Here is an 11,366-nt window from a genome sequence, read left to right on the forward strand (position 1 = left end):
GCTGAGGGCAGACTGTTATTGAATTGGTAAATAACAAAAACTAGTCTTATACTTAAGAATTAACCTGGCAGTGGTGGGCAGAAGTAAATGCTAGAGGGAAGAGACTGGAGGCAGAAGGCCAGTTAAAAGGTTACTGCAACAGACCAAGTGGGTGGCGAGGAGGCCCTGAGCCAGGATAGTAGCAGTGGCAACAGAGAGCCCATTAGTCAAAATGTTAAGCCACTGCTGTTCGTTTCTACTGACCCAGTCCTCCAAGATAACAGGCCATCCCCAGTGAAAATTATTAAAAAAGGAGTGCTAATTTGAATAAAGCTTTCCTGACACAGAGAATAAAGAACAAGTGAGCCCAGACTCATGGTGAACTTAGAACTGTCACCACCCTCCAGGCCTTACACTCTCACCAAGGCACTCAGCCAACTAAGAAGAACAAATATACACAGGAGACACAAGAAAAGATCTTATTAATACAGTATTTATTTGTCTTCCCTCTGTCAAACCCTGAGCCAACCATTTTCCCCAGGCTGCCTGGGGAGGTATAGGAAAAGGAACATACAGGGCAGACATGACACGGGAAAAAGACCTATGGGAGGTGGAGACGGCTCCTTCACATGGCGAAGAGGATGAGAAAGGCCACCATCAGGCAAAATAGCCCCATGGCCTCCGAGAGGGCAAAGCCCAGAATGGCGTAGGAGAAGAGCTGCTGCTTCAGAGAGGGGTTCCTGGGAGAAGGGGAGGAGAAAAGACTGAATTTCTAGTCCACACAAAGAAAAAGATAAACATCAAAGGTGGGCTCGGGGAAAATTCATCTCCTCAAGCTCATCTTATGTAATGAGTCTCTCATGGTGGCACCATCAGGCCCCAATTCCTGCCGGATCCATCAAGGGCTCTATAGAGACTGAGTGATGGGAGTGGACAATCCAAAATTCTTTAACATGGCCCAGGTACAAACATAACCTCCTCTAGTGGATCACCCATAGCATAACTTAAGACCTCTGGGCCTGGACCTTTAACTATCCAGGGCTCAACCAGGATGGAACAGGTATCCAGAGTGGCAGAATCTATCAGAGCAGTGTTCTGAAACTTGAAGGAGCAGAACCCCAATAAAAAAATGTATAAAAGCCGAACTACAATGTTAAAAAAGTGGGGGATTTTAAAGGTTTGGTCTCCTCTTTATTCTTTAGATGGTCTTTGGGCATACTTCAGAACTCTATGGCCTGCTGAAACACAACCAGAAAAACCTTCTACAATGGGGTTTTTCTAGTGATGTTCCATAAAGCCAGGGGACACACTACCTTCTTTCACTTCAAACTAGTTAAAGATTTTGGGCTTTAAGAAATGCGGGGGGAAGGGGGGGGTGCCTGTGTGGCTCAATCGGTTGAGTGTCTTGACTCTTGATTTCGGTCATGACCTCATGGTTGGTGGGACTGAACCCTGAGTCCAGCTCTGTGCTGCTGGTGTGGAGCCCACATGGGATTCTCTCCCTCTCTGTCCCTCCTCTGCTTGTGTGTACACATACTCTCTCTCTCAAAATAAACTTAAAAAAAAAAAAAAGCCTACAAATGGTCTGTGGGGTTTAGATTATGAGTCAAAATGGGATAAAGATAAGTCTTCCAACTTTGAAAGTCAATATATAATTTCTATTTCCCTTACTCTGTCACCTCTGGAAGGCTTGATGGATAAGGTAAAGCAATGCCAGCTTTTAACAGAACTGTGGATGCAGAAGCAGTCAGGCTTCTTGTTTCATATACATCCTAAAAAATAAACCTATTTCCTCAAAGACATTAAGAGAACTTGCAGGTCTCTAGAGGATTAATTTAGTTCTAACAGTGAGTTGCCTGGGGTTGGTGGGGACTAAACAGTCCCAAGTGTCAGGAAGCTGTGGGGCTGGCTGCAAAGGCAGTTTTCCCAGGAGTGATGGGGGGGAGGGGGGGGGGTGTCGGGAATTCCCAGGGATGGGGAAAAACAGTAAAGAAACCACTATGCTGACTTCAGGCTCTAGATCAGTGGTAGCCAACTTTCTCCGTAAAGAGCTAGATAGTAAATGTTTTAGATGCTGTGGGTCACATACGGTCTCTTTTTCATGACCTTTTAAAAATGTTAAACCCATTCTTAGCTCAGCTATACAAAAAACAGGCGGTGGCTCGATATGGCCCTCCACCTCAGTTTGCTGACTCCTACTCTAAACCAAAGCTTTTCAATAGAATTTTCCAATATGGTAGCCACTAGTCACACGTGGCCACCTAGCCACATTATAAGTACACAAAATTTAAACTTTGTGTACTTTTAGTTAATTAAATTTTTATTTATTTTTATGTAACGTCTGTGCCCAATATGGGGCTCGAACTCATGACCTGAGATGAAGAGTCACATGTCCTACTGACTGAGCCAGCCAGGTGCCCTTGGTTAACTAAAATTTGAACTCAAATAAGTTCATGTGGCTACTGTATAGGACATATAGCTCAAGATCCCCAGAAATTTCTGCCCAGACCTCTGGAAACATATCTGAGAGCCAATTGAGGGCCCAGCTTACCTGGCATAACCAATGATGAGGCTCCCAAACACAGTCCCAATTCCAGCCCCAGAACCAGCCACCCCAACTGTGGCAGCCCCAGCCCCAATGAACTTGGCTGCTGTGTCGATGTCCCTTGAAGCAGCGCTGGTTTGGAAACCGCGGCTAGGAATAAGTGAGGTCAGGGGACGTGGGGCTGCCCAGCTGCTGAGGCTCTGTGAAGAAGATGCAGGTAGAGGATAAAGATTTTAAGAAATCCCTTTTTTGCTTCAGAAAGTTTTGTACCATTTAAACCCTTTATGCTATCACATTCCATGGCTTCTCCCCCAAACAGAAAAACTTTTAACTCCCTGGAAAATCCCCTAACATGCTGCCAAGCAGAACTCTTTGATGCAAGAGGTAGACATCAAATACCTTCAAAATTCAGGTGTGCTCTAGAAGTATAAGACTGAAGACCTAGCCTGTTCTTGGTGCCCTGAAATCATCGTCTTCCTGGGACCAACTGCCACCAAATGAAGTCAGTAAACCAGGTCACATAATGGTAGTTATCAGCAGCACACATGGGCATGCACTGCCAGTGGCAAAAACTGGAACACTAGATCATATGTGGTATCAACTGTCCTCCACCCTCACCTAAAGCCAATGGCCTTGATCCTTCACTAACTTTAGTCTGTGATGATCGTCCTCAGCACTCCCCCTACTGGTGCTGCCAGGTAACCCTCTTCCCCCCTCACCCCCAACCACAGGCCCAATTTCCACCTTATAAGGTACTTCATCTGTCAGTGTCTCTGGTGGTTTTAGTGCCACTGCAGACAGTGATCGGCTCAACAGCTGAGAGGTGCTCCTGACCTAGGGGGAATGACACAAGGGCAAGAGGGTCAAGGATGGGTGTGGAGGAATTTCAGAACCACCCCAAGTTGTTTCGTGGATGCCCCATTCATTCTCTTTATCTTCGATCATTCTTTTACTTCCAGTAAATTTTAGACTCAAGAACCAAACCAGTTCTCTTGCCTCCTAGGCTTCTCCTTTGTTTTAAGGGAAGAAATGTACTTCCTTTCGGGCTATGAGGTATTACCCACTCTCACCATACCCTTTTACAGGCCTCTAGAACAGGAAGAAATCTAAGCCTCAGAAGCATTTGCTTCACTCAGTGAGAGAGAGATATTTTGGTAATGGCCAACCCATAAGAGGGAAGCCAATGATTAGAGGAGCATTTTTCCCTAGACACATCCTTCAGGAAAATAGGCACAAAGATCCACGTTCAAAATTCACCCCTTCTCGTAGCCTTTTCTGACTAACCCCAAACCAAAGCAGACAACACGGTAGTTAACAGCCAGGGTTTTAATCAGACAGATCTAGATTCTAATCTTAGCTTTACTTCAGCTGTGTGATCTTAGGACAAGTCACTTAAATCTTTCTAAGCCTGCTTTCTCTTCTACCAAATTGGAATGCTGTACCTCAGGGTTGATTTGAGGAATAAATGAGATTATATATACAAACTGGTAAACTCAGGTGCTCAATCAATGGTACCCCCCCTAATAATAATATCACTCCTTTTCACTTACAGATGTATAAACCAATCGCCTCCACCATCTAATCTATAAATTCTTCCATGCTGTTGCTTGTTAAGTCAAAATATTTTTCCAACGTGTATTTCCGTGTGTTTCAACTTGCCACCCAAATTGAAGCTTCTGGAGGGAACTCCCAGGTATGACTCTGACACTCAGTGCAAGATCCTGAACACAGCGTGTACTCGGTCCAAGTTAGGCTACCTACTTCATGCTTACCATTCCTGGCAGGGTTCCAGTTTACAGGCACACAGAGTTTCAAGATAGGAATAACCTGACCTTACTCGAGATTCTCATTTACACTCTTCTAACATAGTTGGATGAAAAGAATTAACTGGCCTCCAAAGGATCTGAGACAGGGGTGCCTGGTAAGCATTCACTCTCTGCTGTCAGGCTAACGCGGCAAAGGACCTTCCCTCAACCTAGCTGTGAAGAGCAACGTGTGGCAAGGAAGAAACACGATGCCCCTCTTCAAAAACTTTCCCAGAAAAGGCAAGCACTCACCAAGAAGGGGGAGGAGACGAACTTTGCACAGGTATACATTTTCAGGGGATGAGGGGCTGTGGCAGGAGAGCTGGAATTACAAAAGTAGCGCTGTAAATATTGTCCTTGTTCATCAAAGGGTATCTTTTTTTTTTTTTTTTTAACATTTGTTTTTGAGAGACAGAGAGAGACAGAGCATGAGTGGGGGAGGAACAGAGAGAAAGGGAGACACAGAATCCAGAACAGGCTCCAGGCTCCGAGCTGTCAGCACAGAGCCTGACGCGGGGCTCGAACCCATGAACTGTGAGATCGTGACCTGAGCCGAAGTCAGACGCTTAACTGACTGTGCCACCCAGGCGCTCCAAAGGATATCCTTAATAGCAGAAAAGGTGCTCTGTTAAATTTACATGGCCCAAACAGGACAGTAAATGACCTCAAGTCATCAGCAGAGACGGAATTAAAACCCTGAAGTCAAGGGACACCTGGCTGGCTCAGTCAGTTAAGTGTCTGACTCTTAGGTCATAATCTCACGGTTCATGGGTTTGAGCCCTTGCATCAGGCTCTGCACTGACAGTGCAGAGCCCGCTTGAGAGTTTCTCTCTCTGCCCCAATATCCCCGCGTGCACAGGTGCACACACACTCTCTCAGAATAAATAAACTTAAAAAATAAAACCTTAAAGTCAAGATTTCCTCCACACAGCTTCCAAGATTTCCTTATAATCAAGTGACTCCCCCTAGCCTGAACAAGCAGCCACCCGGTCTCAGCTTTAAGATTTGTTATTCATTTCTATAGCTTCATAAGTTGTGGTCAGAGGAAGTTCCCGTGTCTTCTGCCTAAATTTCCCTTACTCTCTCTAAAAGGAACTCTTCTCAAGACTTCATTGTCTGGGACTAAAACTGCTGCCCTTTAAGGACTCTTGGGAGATAGCTGTTGGTGGCCAAGACCCTGGAAGGATCTCCAAAAATCTTTTTACTGAAATCCCTGGAAGTTATTGGACTCCTCAAAAGACTTCCATTTCCTACATTAATTAACAGGGCGAGGCAGACCCAGGAAGAATCCTGCCTTTACTCTAATTAGCCATGACTGTTAACGTATTCATTTGCACCATCACACTAAGAGGCATTCTATTTTGTATGCCGAAGACCTAAAACAGAGCTGACACCCTGTAGGTGCCTAAGTTAGTAGAAATTATCTGAGAGAGGAGTGGTTAAAGACCTACAAAAAAGAATTTCTTCAAGGTCCATGTGAACTAGTTACCCGAAGGTAGGGATGGTATATGTATTAAAAAATGCATATTCAAAAAAAAATACATATTCGGGTGCCACTTTAGACCTTCGTGGACAAACTCTCTGGTGATAAGGCCCAAGTATCCTATATTTCAAACAAGCTTCTCAAGTGATCCTTAGGTACACTGGGAGCACAGTCTTTTTTGTTTTTGTTTTGTAACATTTATTTATTTATTAAAAAAAATTTTTTTTTAACGTTTATTTATTTTTGAGACAGAGAGAGACAGAGCATGAACGGGGGAGGGTCAGAGAGAGGGAGACACAGAATCCGAAACAGGCTCCAGGCTCTGAGCTGTCAGCACAGAGCCCGACGTAGTACTCGAACCCATGAACCACGAGATCATGACCTGAGTCAAAGTCTGATGCTTAACTGACTGAGCCACTCAGGTACCCCAAGAGCACATTCTTAAAATCAGTCCTGAAATGATGGTGGTGGTAGATCCAGGACTTGAAATCTCACACTTAATACTTCTTAATATGCTACAGGTTGAAATACTCAGGATTACTTAAACCTGTTAAAGGACACTTCCTTAAAGGGGTTGTACTCAATATTTTCCCAGGTTACACCTCTGAATCCAGAATCTTAGTCACTTTTGGATTAATCCATGCCTTCAACTCTTGTCCCGTCTTAAACTGCCCATAAGTTAACTCTAACCCAATTCTGCTGCAGACTGTAAAGGTTTTCTTGGGTCAAAATCTAAAATTTTCCTAATATTTTAAAAAAGAAGGGCTCCTGGGTGGCTCAGCCGTTTGAGTGTCTGACTCTTGATTTCGGCTCAGGTCATGAGCTCGCGGCTGGTGAGATCCAGGTCCACATCAGGCTCTGAGCTGACGGCATGGAGCCTGCTTGAGATTCTCTCTCCCTCTCTCTCAAAAAAATAAACATTAAAAAAAAAGAAAAGAAAAGAAAAGAAAAGAAAAAGGAGGAGTAAAGCACCTGGCTGGCTCAGTCAATAGGGCATGTGATTCCTGAGTCCTGAGTTCAAGCCCCACATGGGGCATAGAGCTTACTTAAAAAATAATAAACAAGTAGTTTTTTTCCCCAAGGCAATTAAATCTCAATATTATCATTCATAAAATATAGCTGGGGGGGGGGTTTAAATTAAATAACGTGTAAACAGCTGAAAGTAGTGCTGACGTGTTACAAGTCCACAACAAAAGGTGGCAATTAAGGGAGCCTGCGCAAAGTACAGATGCCTCCACTGGCCACCTAACCAGGTAAGTCTGGACCTGTTAGCTTACAACACCTCGGACCACAGCCTCATCCAGAATCAGCGGGCCTACATCATCGTGAGTTTATTCCTTCGTGTAGATCAGCCTAATTAGGGGGCTGCTGACTTACCCATTCCCTTCCTTAAACCTTCTTTTCCTCTTGAGAGCAGGGCCAGGGGACTCTTGGTAAACCCTTGACAGGAAAGCTGGCCGGTGAAGACTATCCCAGGCTGCCCCACACGACTCTCTTGGGCCTGCTGCCTCTAATAGAAAACCTCGCTATTAGCCCACCACTTGTTTCCTCCAACTTCACTGGAGTGGAAGGAGGAGAAACTGGGAGACAGCCAATGGTTTCAAAGAAACCGGCCTCTTTCCTGCCATAGGTCTCCCCAGGGCACGGCCTGAACGGAGAGGGTGTTTTGGCTGTTTTCTTCTACCACGTTCACGTTTACTTTTAAAACAGACTACCTGCTCTCTCCATTACTCGTGGCATCTGAAGTCCTGGGGCCAAGTCTGGCAGTTGCTGGCTAAGAATGGAACGAGTCAGAAAGCGAAGGGAAAGCAATAAAAAGGAGGAGAGAGCCGGAGGTTTGTGACAACTCTGAACAGTCAAGAGGATGAGACGAGAGCGTCTGCAAGGGTCGAGAGGAAAAGGTGAAAACGAGCCCTCTGGGATTGGACTTTCGCCGGCTCCAAGGCGGTCTTCCCTCCCCCCTCCCACGAGACATCCAAGATGGCGCCAGGCCCGCGCGGTTGGAGGTCACGGCACGCGGAAGGGGCAGCCCTAAGGCGCGGGAGTACCAGGCCCAAGGAAGGGCGTCAGGGCCAGGGTGGGAGCATGCAAGGTAAGGACCTCAAAGGACTCGTGCGCGGTGGGGTGTCCCGCGCGCGTGCGCGGCGCATCGCGGGCGCGAGGGCCCAAGGCCTTACCTGTTCCCAGTGCACAGAAGACAGAGAGGGGCGGGGGGAGGGCGGGAAGAGCGAAGGGAAGGCTCGGCGCAGGCGCGGCCTGAACCAACGAGTCGTTCTTCTAAGGATAGAAAAATCGCAGCGTTGAGGGTCTGCCCAGGCGCCACAGCGCCGCCTGCCAGCTTTGTGGCCGCATTCGGCCAGTCGCTCCACCTGGTGTTTGAGAGGAGAAACTGCAGGCGGAGCCGACCCTCTACAGAAATGAGGACAACTGCAGTGGAAACGGATCTGTAACGTGGCCGGAGGTTTGGTCGGCTCGGCGTTTGGGATCTCGGGACTCACGTCCCCCGTACCCAGCATGTGCAGTCACATTGTCAGCCCCGCCCACACCAGAAATTCAGTGTTAAATCACAAACACCGGGTCTGGGGTTCAGTGCCCAAATGTGGCAGAAGGAAAATGAAGTCATGGGACTCCTGTCTTCTGTCGCCCAGAGACCCTGACTTTATGGATGGGAAACCCGTTCCGTGGGCGAATAGTCAGCAAAGTGCCCCAGCTGCCTGTGGCGGCCCCGCCTTTATTTTCCTCTCTGTCTTTCTTATTCTAGCGATCAGCCGTGAGGAAACCAGCGTCATCGAACCAGAAGATAGGGGCTAATGATGATTGTGACTCAGGCGTCCTGACACTAAGCCTTCTCTCCGGAGTCCTGAGACAGTCAAGGAGTAGTAGGCACCAGGGACCTGTAGTGAGGCTGTGAGGTCACTGCAGGCATGCCCGGGCCTCTGCCCAGGCTCCATCCGTGGGAGTTAAGCAGTTCCCCATGAGGTGCTCTCATGGAAGCCTCTCCGCTTCTCCCTCGTGCCCTTTTGCTCTTCCTTTCCAAAATAAATTGGGGGGGGGGGGGAAGCTCCGGCCCTCATCCCTTCTTCTAGGCCTCTTGGTCTCGGGAGACAGTTTCTGAGCAGCCCCCTTGGAAGGAGGGCAGCAGGGCCTACCCACTTTTCCTCATGCCCAAACCCCAGCTACCCAGGCATCGCGCTTGAATGCGGCACGAGAAGGACGGGGAAAGCTCACCAAACCCCCATAAAAAATAAAAAATAAAAAGAGAGCCGCGGCTGTAAATAAAGCCAAATCCGCCACCCTCTGAGGGGCCGTTTGTCCTCCCCTCCTTGGCCCCGTCCTTCCCGCCGCCCCCTCCCGGCTCCCGGGCCCCGCGGCGCCCCGGCCCCGAGCTCCTCCATTTAATCGGATTTGGGAGAAGGGGAGGATAAATCACGGCAGCAGCTTTACGGTCCCGGAGGAGAGGCGAGCCGCAGCCAGGCACACCCCGGCCGGCGATAAAAACCGCCGCTGAAAGCCCACGGAGCAATTTCCCGGGACCCCGAGCGACGCCATTACAGGAATGTAATTTTGCCCGGATGAGGCCCCGAGTTTAATTATCCTCGCGGAGGAATTTCAATGCGGCCAATCCATCTTGCAGGCGGGCGGCAGAGGGATTTATATGGGCCCGTTATTTCACACCGATCCTCCATCTGCATTTTTATGGCCCTGAGCTCCTGAAAGGGAGGGGAAAGAGTGGGGAGAAATCGGAGACGCGGGCGAGGAGAGAAGGGTGGGGGACTTCCCGCCTTTCCTAAATCCACGATTCCAGCTCGGGCGAGGATTCTCCCTGGTTGCCCTGCGATCCCCCAATATCCCTTCCGTTCCAGTTGTTGACTCGGGGTGGAAAGGAGGTGGGGGTAGGTGAAGAATGGAGCTGGGGATCGTTGGGAGTCAATCAACAGGTATTTACCAAGTACCAATTGGTGCCAGGCACGGTGTCAGATGCTGCGAGCAGAGAGGGAAGCCGGGCCGGCCAGGATCTCCCCTGAAGTCCCCAGACACCCCCCGCTCCCCCCCCCCCCCCCCGCCCATCCTGAATTCCTTTCAGCTCTCAGCTTCACAGCCTCCAAGGCAAAAAGTCCTCCGTCCTCAGGAGCCGCCACCACCGAACGGTTGTTGCAGCTGTTTGTTGCGACAATTCAGACCCTTCTCGGATATCGCCGACAATCCCAAAGCGGGATTGGGACCAAGGGGCCCACGAGGAACCTAAACTGGCTCCTCCCGCAAGCTGTTAGAGCCTGCAATGTTTAATTCTCCCCTACCCTCGTTCAGTGGTGGGCTCTGGATTCACGCAAACCTGGGTTTCCAAGCCACTGCGATCTTGGGCAAGCTGTTTAACCCCTCTAAATCGATTTCCTCCTCTGCAGATTTGGAATAATAATAGTGCTTACCCCAGAGCAAATATTGGGATAATAGATGTGAAGCTTTTAGCAAGGTGCTTGGAACTCAGTAAGAGGTCAATACATGATAGTAATAATAATAATAGTTATTGTTATTATCATTAGAGTTGGGAGCATTGCAACTCAATTCTGCACTGCTCCCTGGAGACTCGATTGCAAGGTCCCTTCAATGATATCTCCTGAGACTCAACTTACCACTTACTGAACTTTTCCACCCTCATAAATCATGCAAAACAAGTTATTTGACAGGTAGGTGGATGGAGAGATCTGTGGGGAGGGCCAAGTATTCGGGAGGCTATTGCTACCAGGCCTGAAGTCAGAAATTCAATCAGTAGGGAAACAGACTATGTAAAAACGGTTGAGCTACGTGAGGGAAGAGTGAATTTGAAGACCACAAAAGAGAACGTTAGCGAAGGTCGAGGGATCTTCTTAATCCAGGGCTTGGGAAAGGGTCCTTCCTCCACTTCAGTGAGGGAAAACTAGGATCCAGGAAGGAAAGGGTGTGGAGCCAGACTATCCTTTCCAATCAATCCCTTTCTTTTCCTACCAGACCATGTAACAAGGTTGGCCTGATTGGCCAGTTTTTCTAATGACTGTTAGTGGCACATTCTGACTGGTTAGCAGCCTCCCTGCACAGTGGTGACGAAAAAATGAGATTGATCTTTTCTTTCTTAGGATTGGTTAACAGCCCTCAGGGGGGCCAGAGACTCATTTTAATTGACTAGCTAGGCTAGGAGGGAGGTCCAGCACCTCTCACATGGAAATTCTGGGTGTTCTTTTCCACAAAGGTCACCAAGAACGAGTCTTGATTGGCTTATGCATGTTTGCCTTCGGACGGGAAACACAATAGCTCAGAGAAGAAAAATCAAAAGGATCTCGCAAGGCATGCCACAGTTCAGTTTGAAACCCCAAACAGAAAGATGGATTCACAGAGAGAAGCATAAGACGGATAAAAAGAGAGAGAGGACACAGAGAAATGCAAAGAAAAAAATTGCCAGAGAGAAGAGGAAGTGTTTGAATAATTTATTTTTCACTTCTGAAGGCTAGGATGAGGCTACTTTATGATGCGTGTTGCTAGATGCACATGTCACCAGCACGTGGCACAGAAAGAACAGCTG

General features: G+C 48.0%; 1 protein-coding gene across 5 annotated transcripts; it reads right to left on the reverse strand.

Annotated features, from left to right (window-relative positions):
• Nucleotides 1-456: 456 nt before the first annotated feature.
• ATP5MC2 (ATP synthase membrane subunit c locus 2) lies at nucleotides 457-8,081 on the reverse strand. Of its 5 annotated transcripts, none has more exons than XM_042992427.1 (6): nucleotides 7,528-7,795; nucleotides 7,190-7,322; nucleotides 4,582-4,651; nucleotides 3,281-3,358; nucleotides 2,531-2,724; nucleotides 457-719 (listed from the first exon to the last, which is right to left on the reverse strand). In XM_042992427.1, exons 1-6 carry the CDS (start codon nucleotides 7,550-7,552, stop codon nucleotides 605-607), a joined length of 615 nt encoding a protein of 204 aa, XP_042848361.1. In that variant the 5' UTR covers nucleotides 7,553-7,795; the 3' UTR covers nucleotides 457-604. The 5 variants fall into 5 exon arrangements, with proteins under 5 accessions (XP_042848361.1, XP_042848360.1, XP_015392704.2 ...); XM_042992426.1 differs by having other exon boundaries at nucleotides 3,269-3,358; XM_015537218.2 differs by lacking the exons at nucleotides 7,190-7,322; nucleotides 7,528-7,795 and adding an exon at nucleotides 7,990-8,081.
• Between the last annotated feature and the right edge of the window lie 3,285 nt (nucleotides 8,082-11,366).

This window comes from Panthera tigris, chromosome B4, assembly GCF_018350195.1.
Source record: "Panthera tigris isolate Pti1 chromosome B4, P.tigris_Pti1_mat1.1, whole genome shotgun sequence".
In the NCBI taxonomy this organism is placed as follows: domain Eukaryota; kingdom Metazoa; phylum Chordata; class Mammalia; order Carnivora; family Felidae; genus Panthera; species Panthera tigris.

Excerpts from the sequence above, each read along its gene's own strand:
- ATP5MC2 (XM_042992426.1), bottom strand. The coding sequence starts at position 7,552 with ATGCCACGAGTAATGGAGAGAGCAG. Across the intron at positions 4,652-7,189 it reads AGGTTTAAGGAAGGGAATGG|CTCTCCTGCCACAGCCCCTC; the intron begins GTAAGTCAGCAG and ends TTGTAATTCCAG. Across the intron at positions 2,725-3,268 it reads CAGATGAAGTACCTTATAAG|AGCCTCAGCAGCTGGGCAGC; the intron begins GTGGAAATTGGG and ends TCTTCTTCACAG.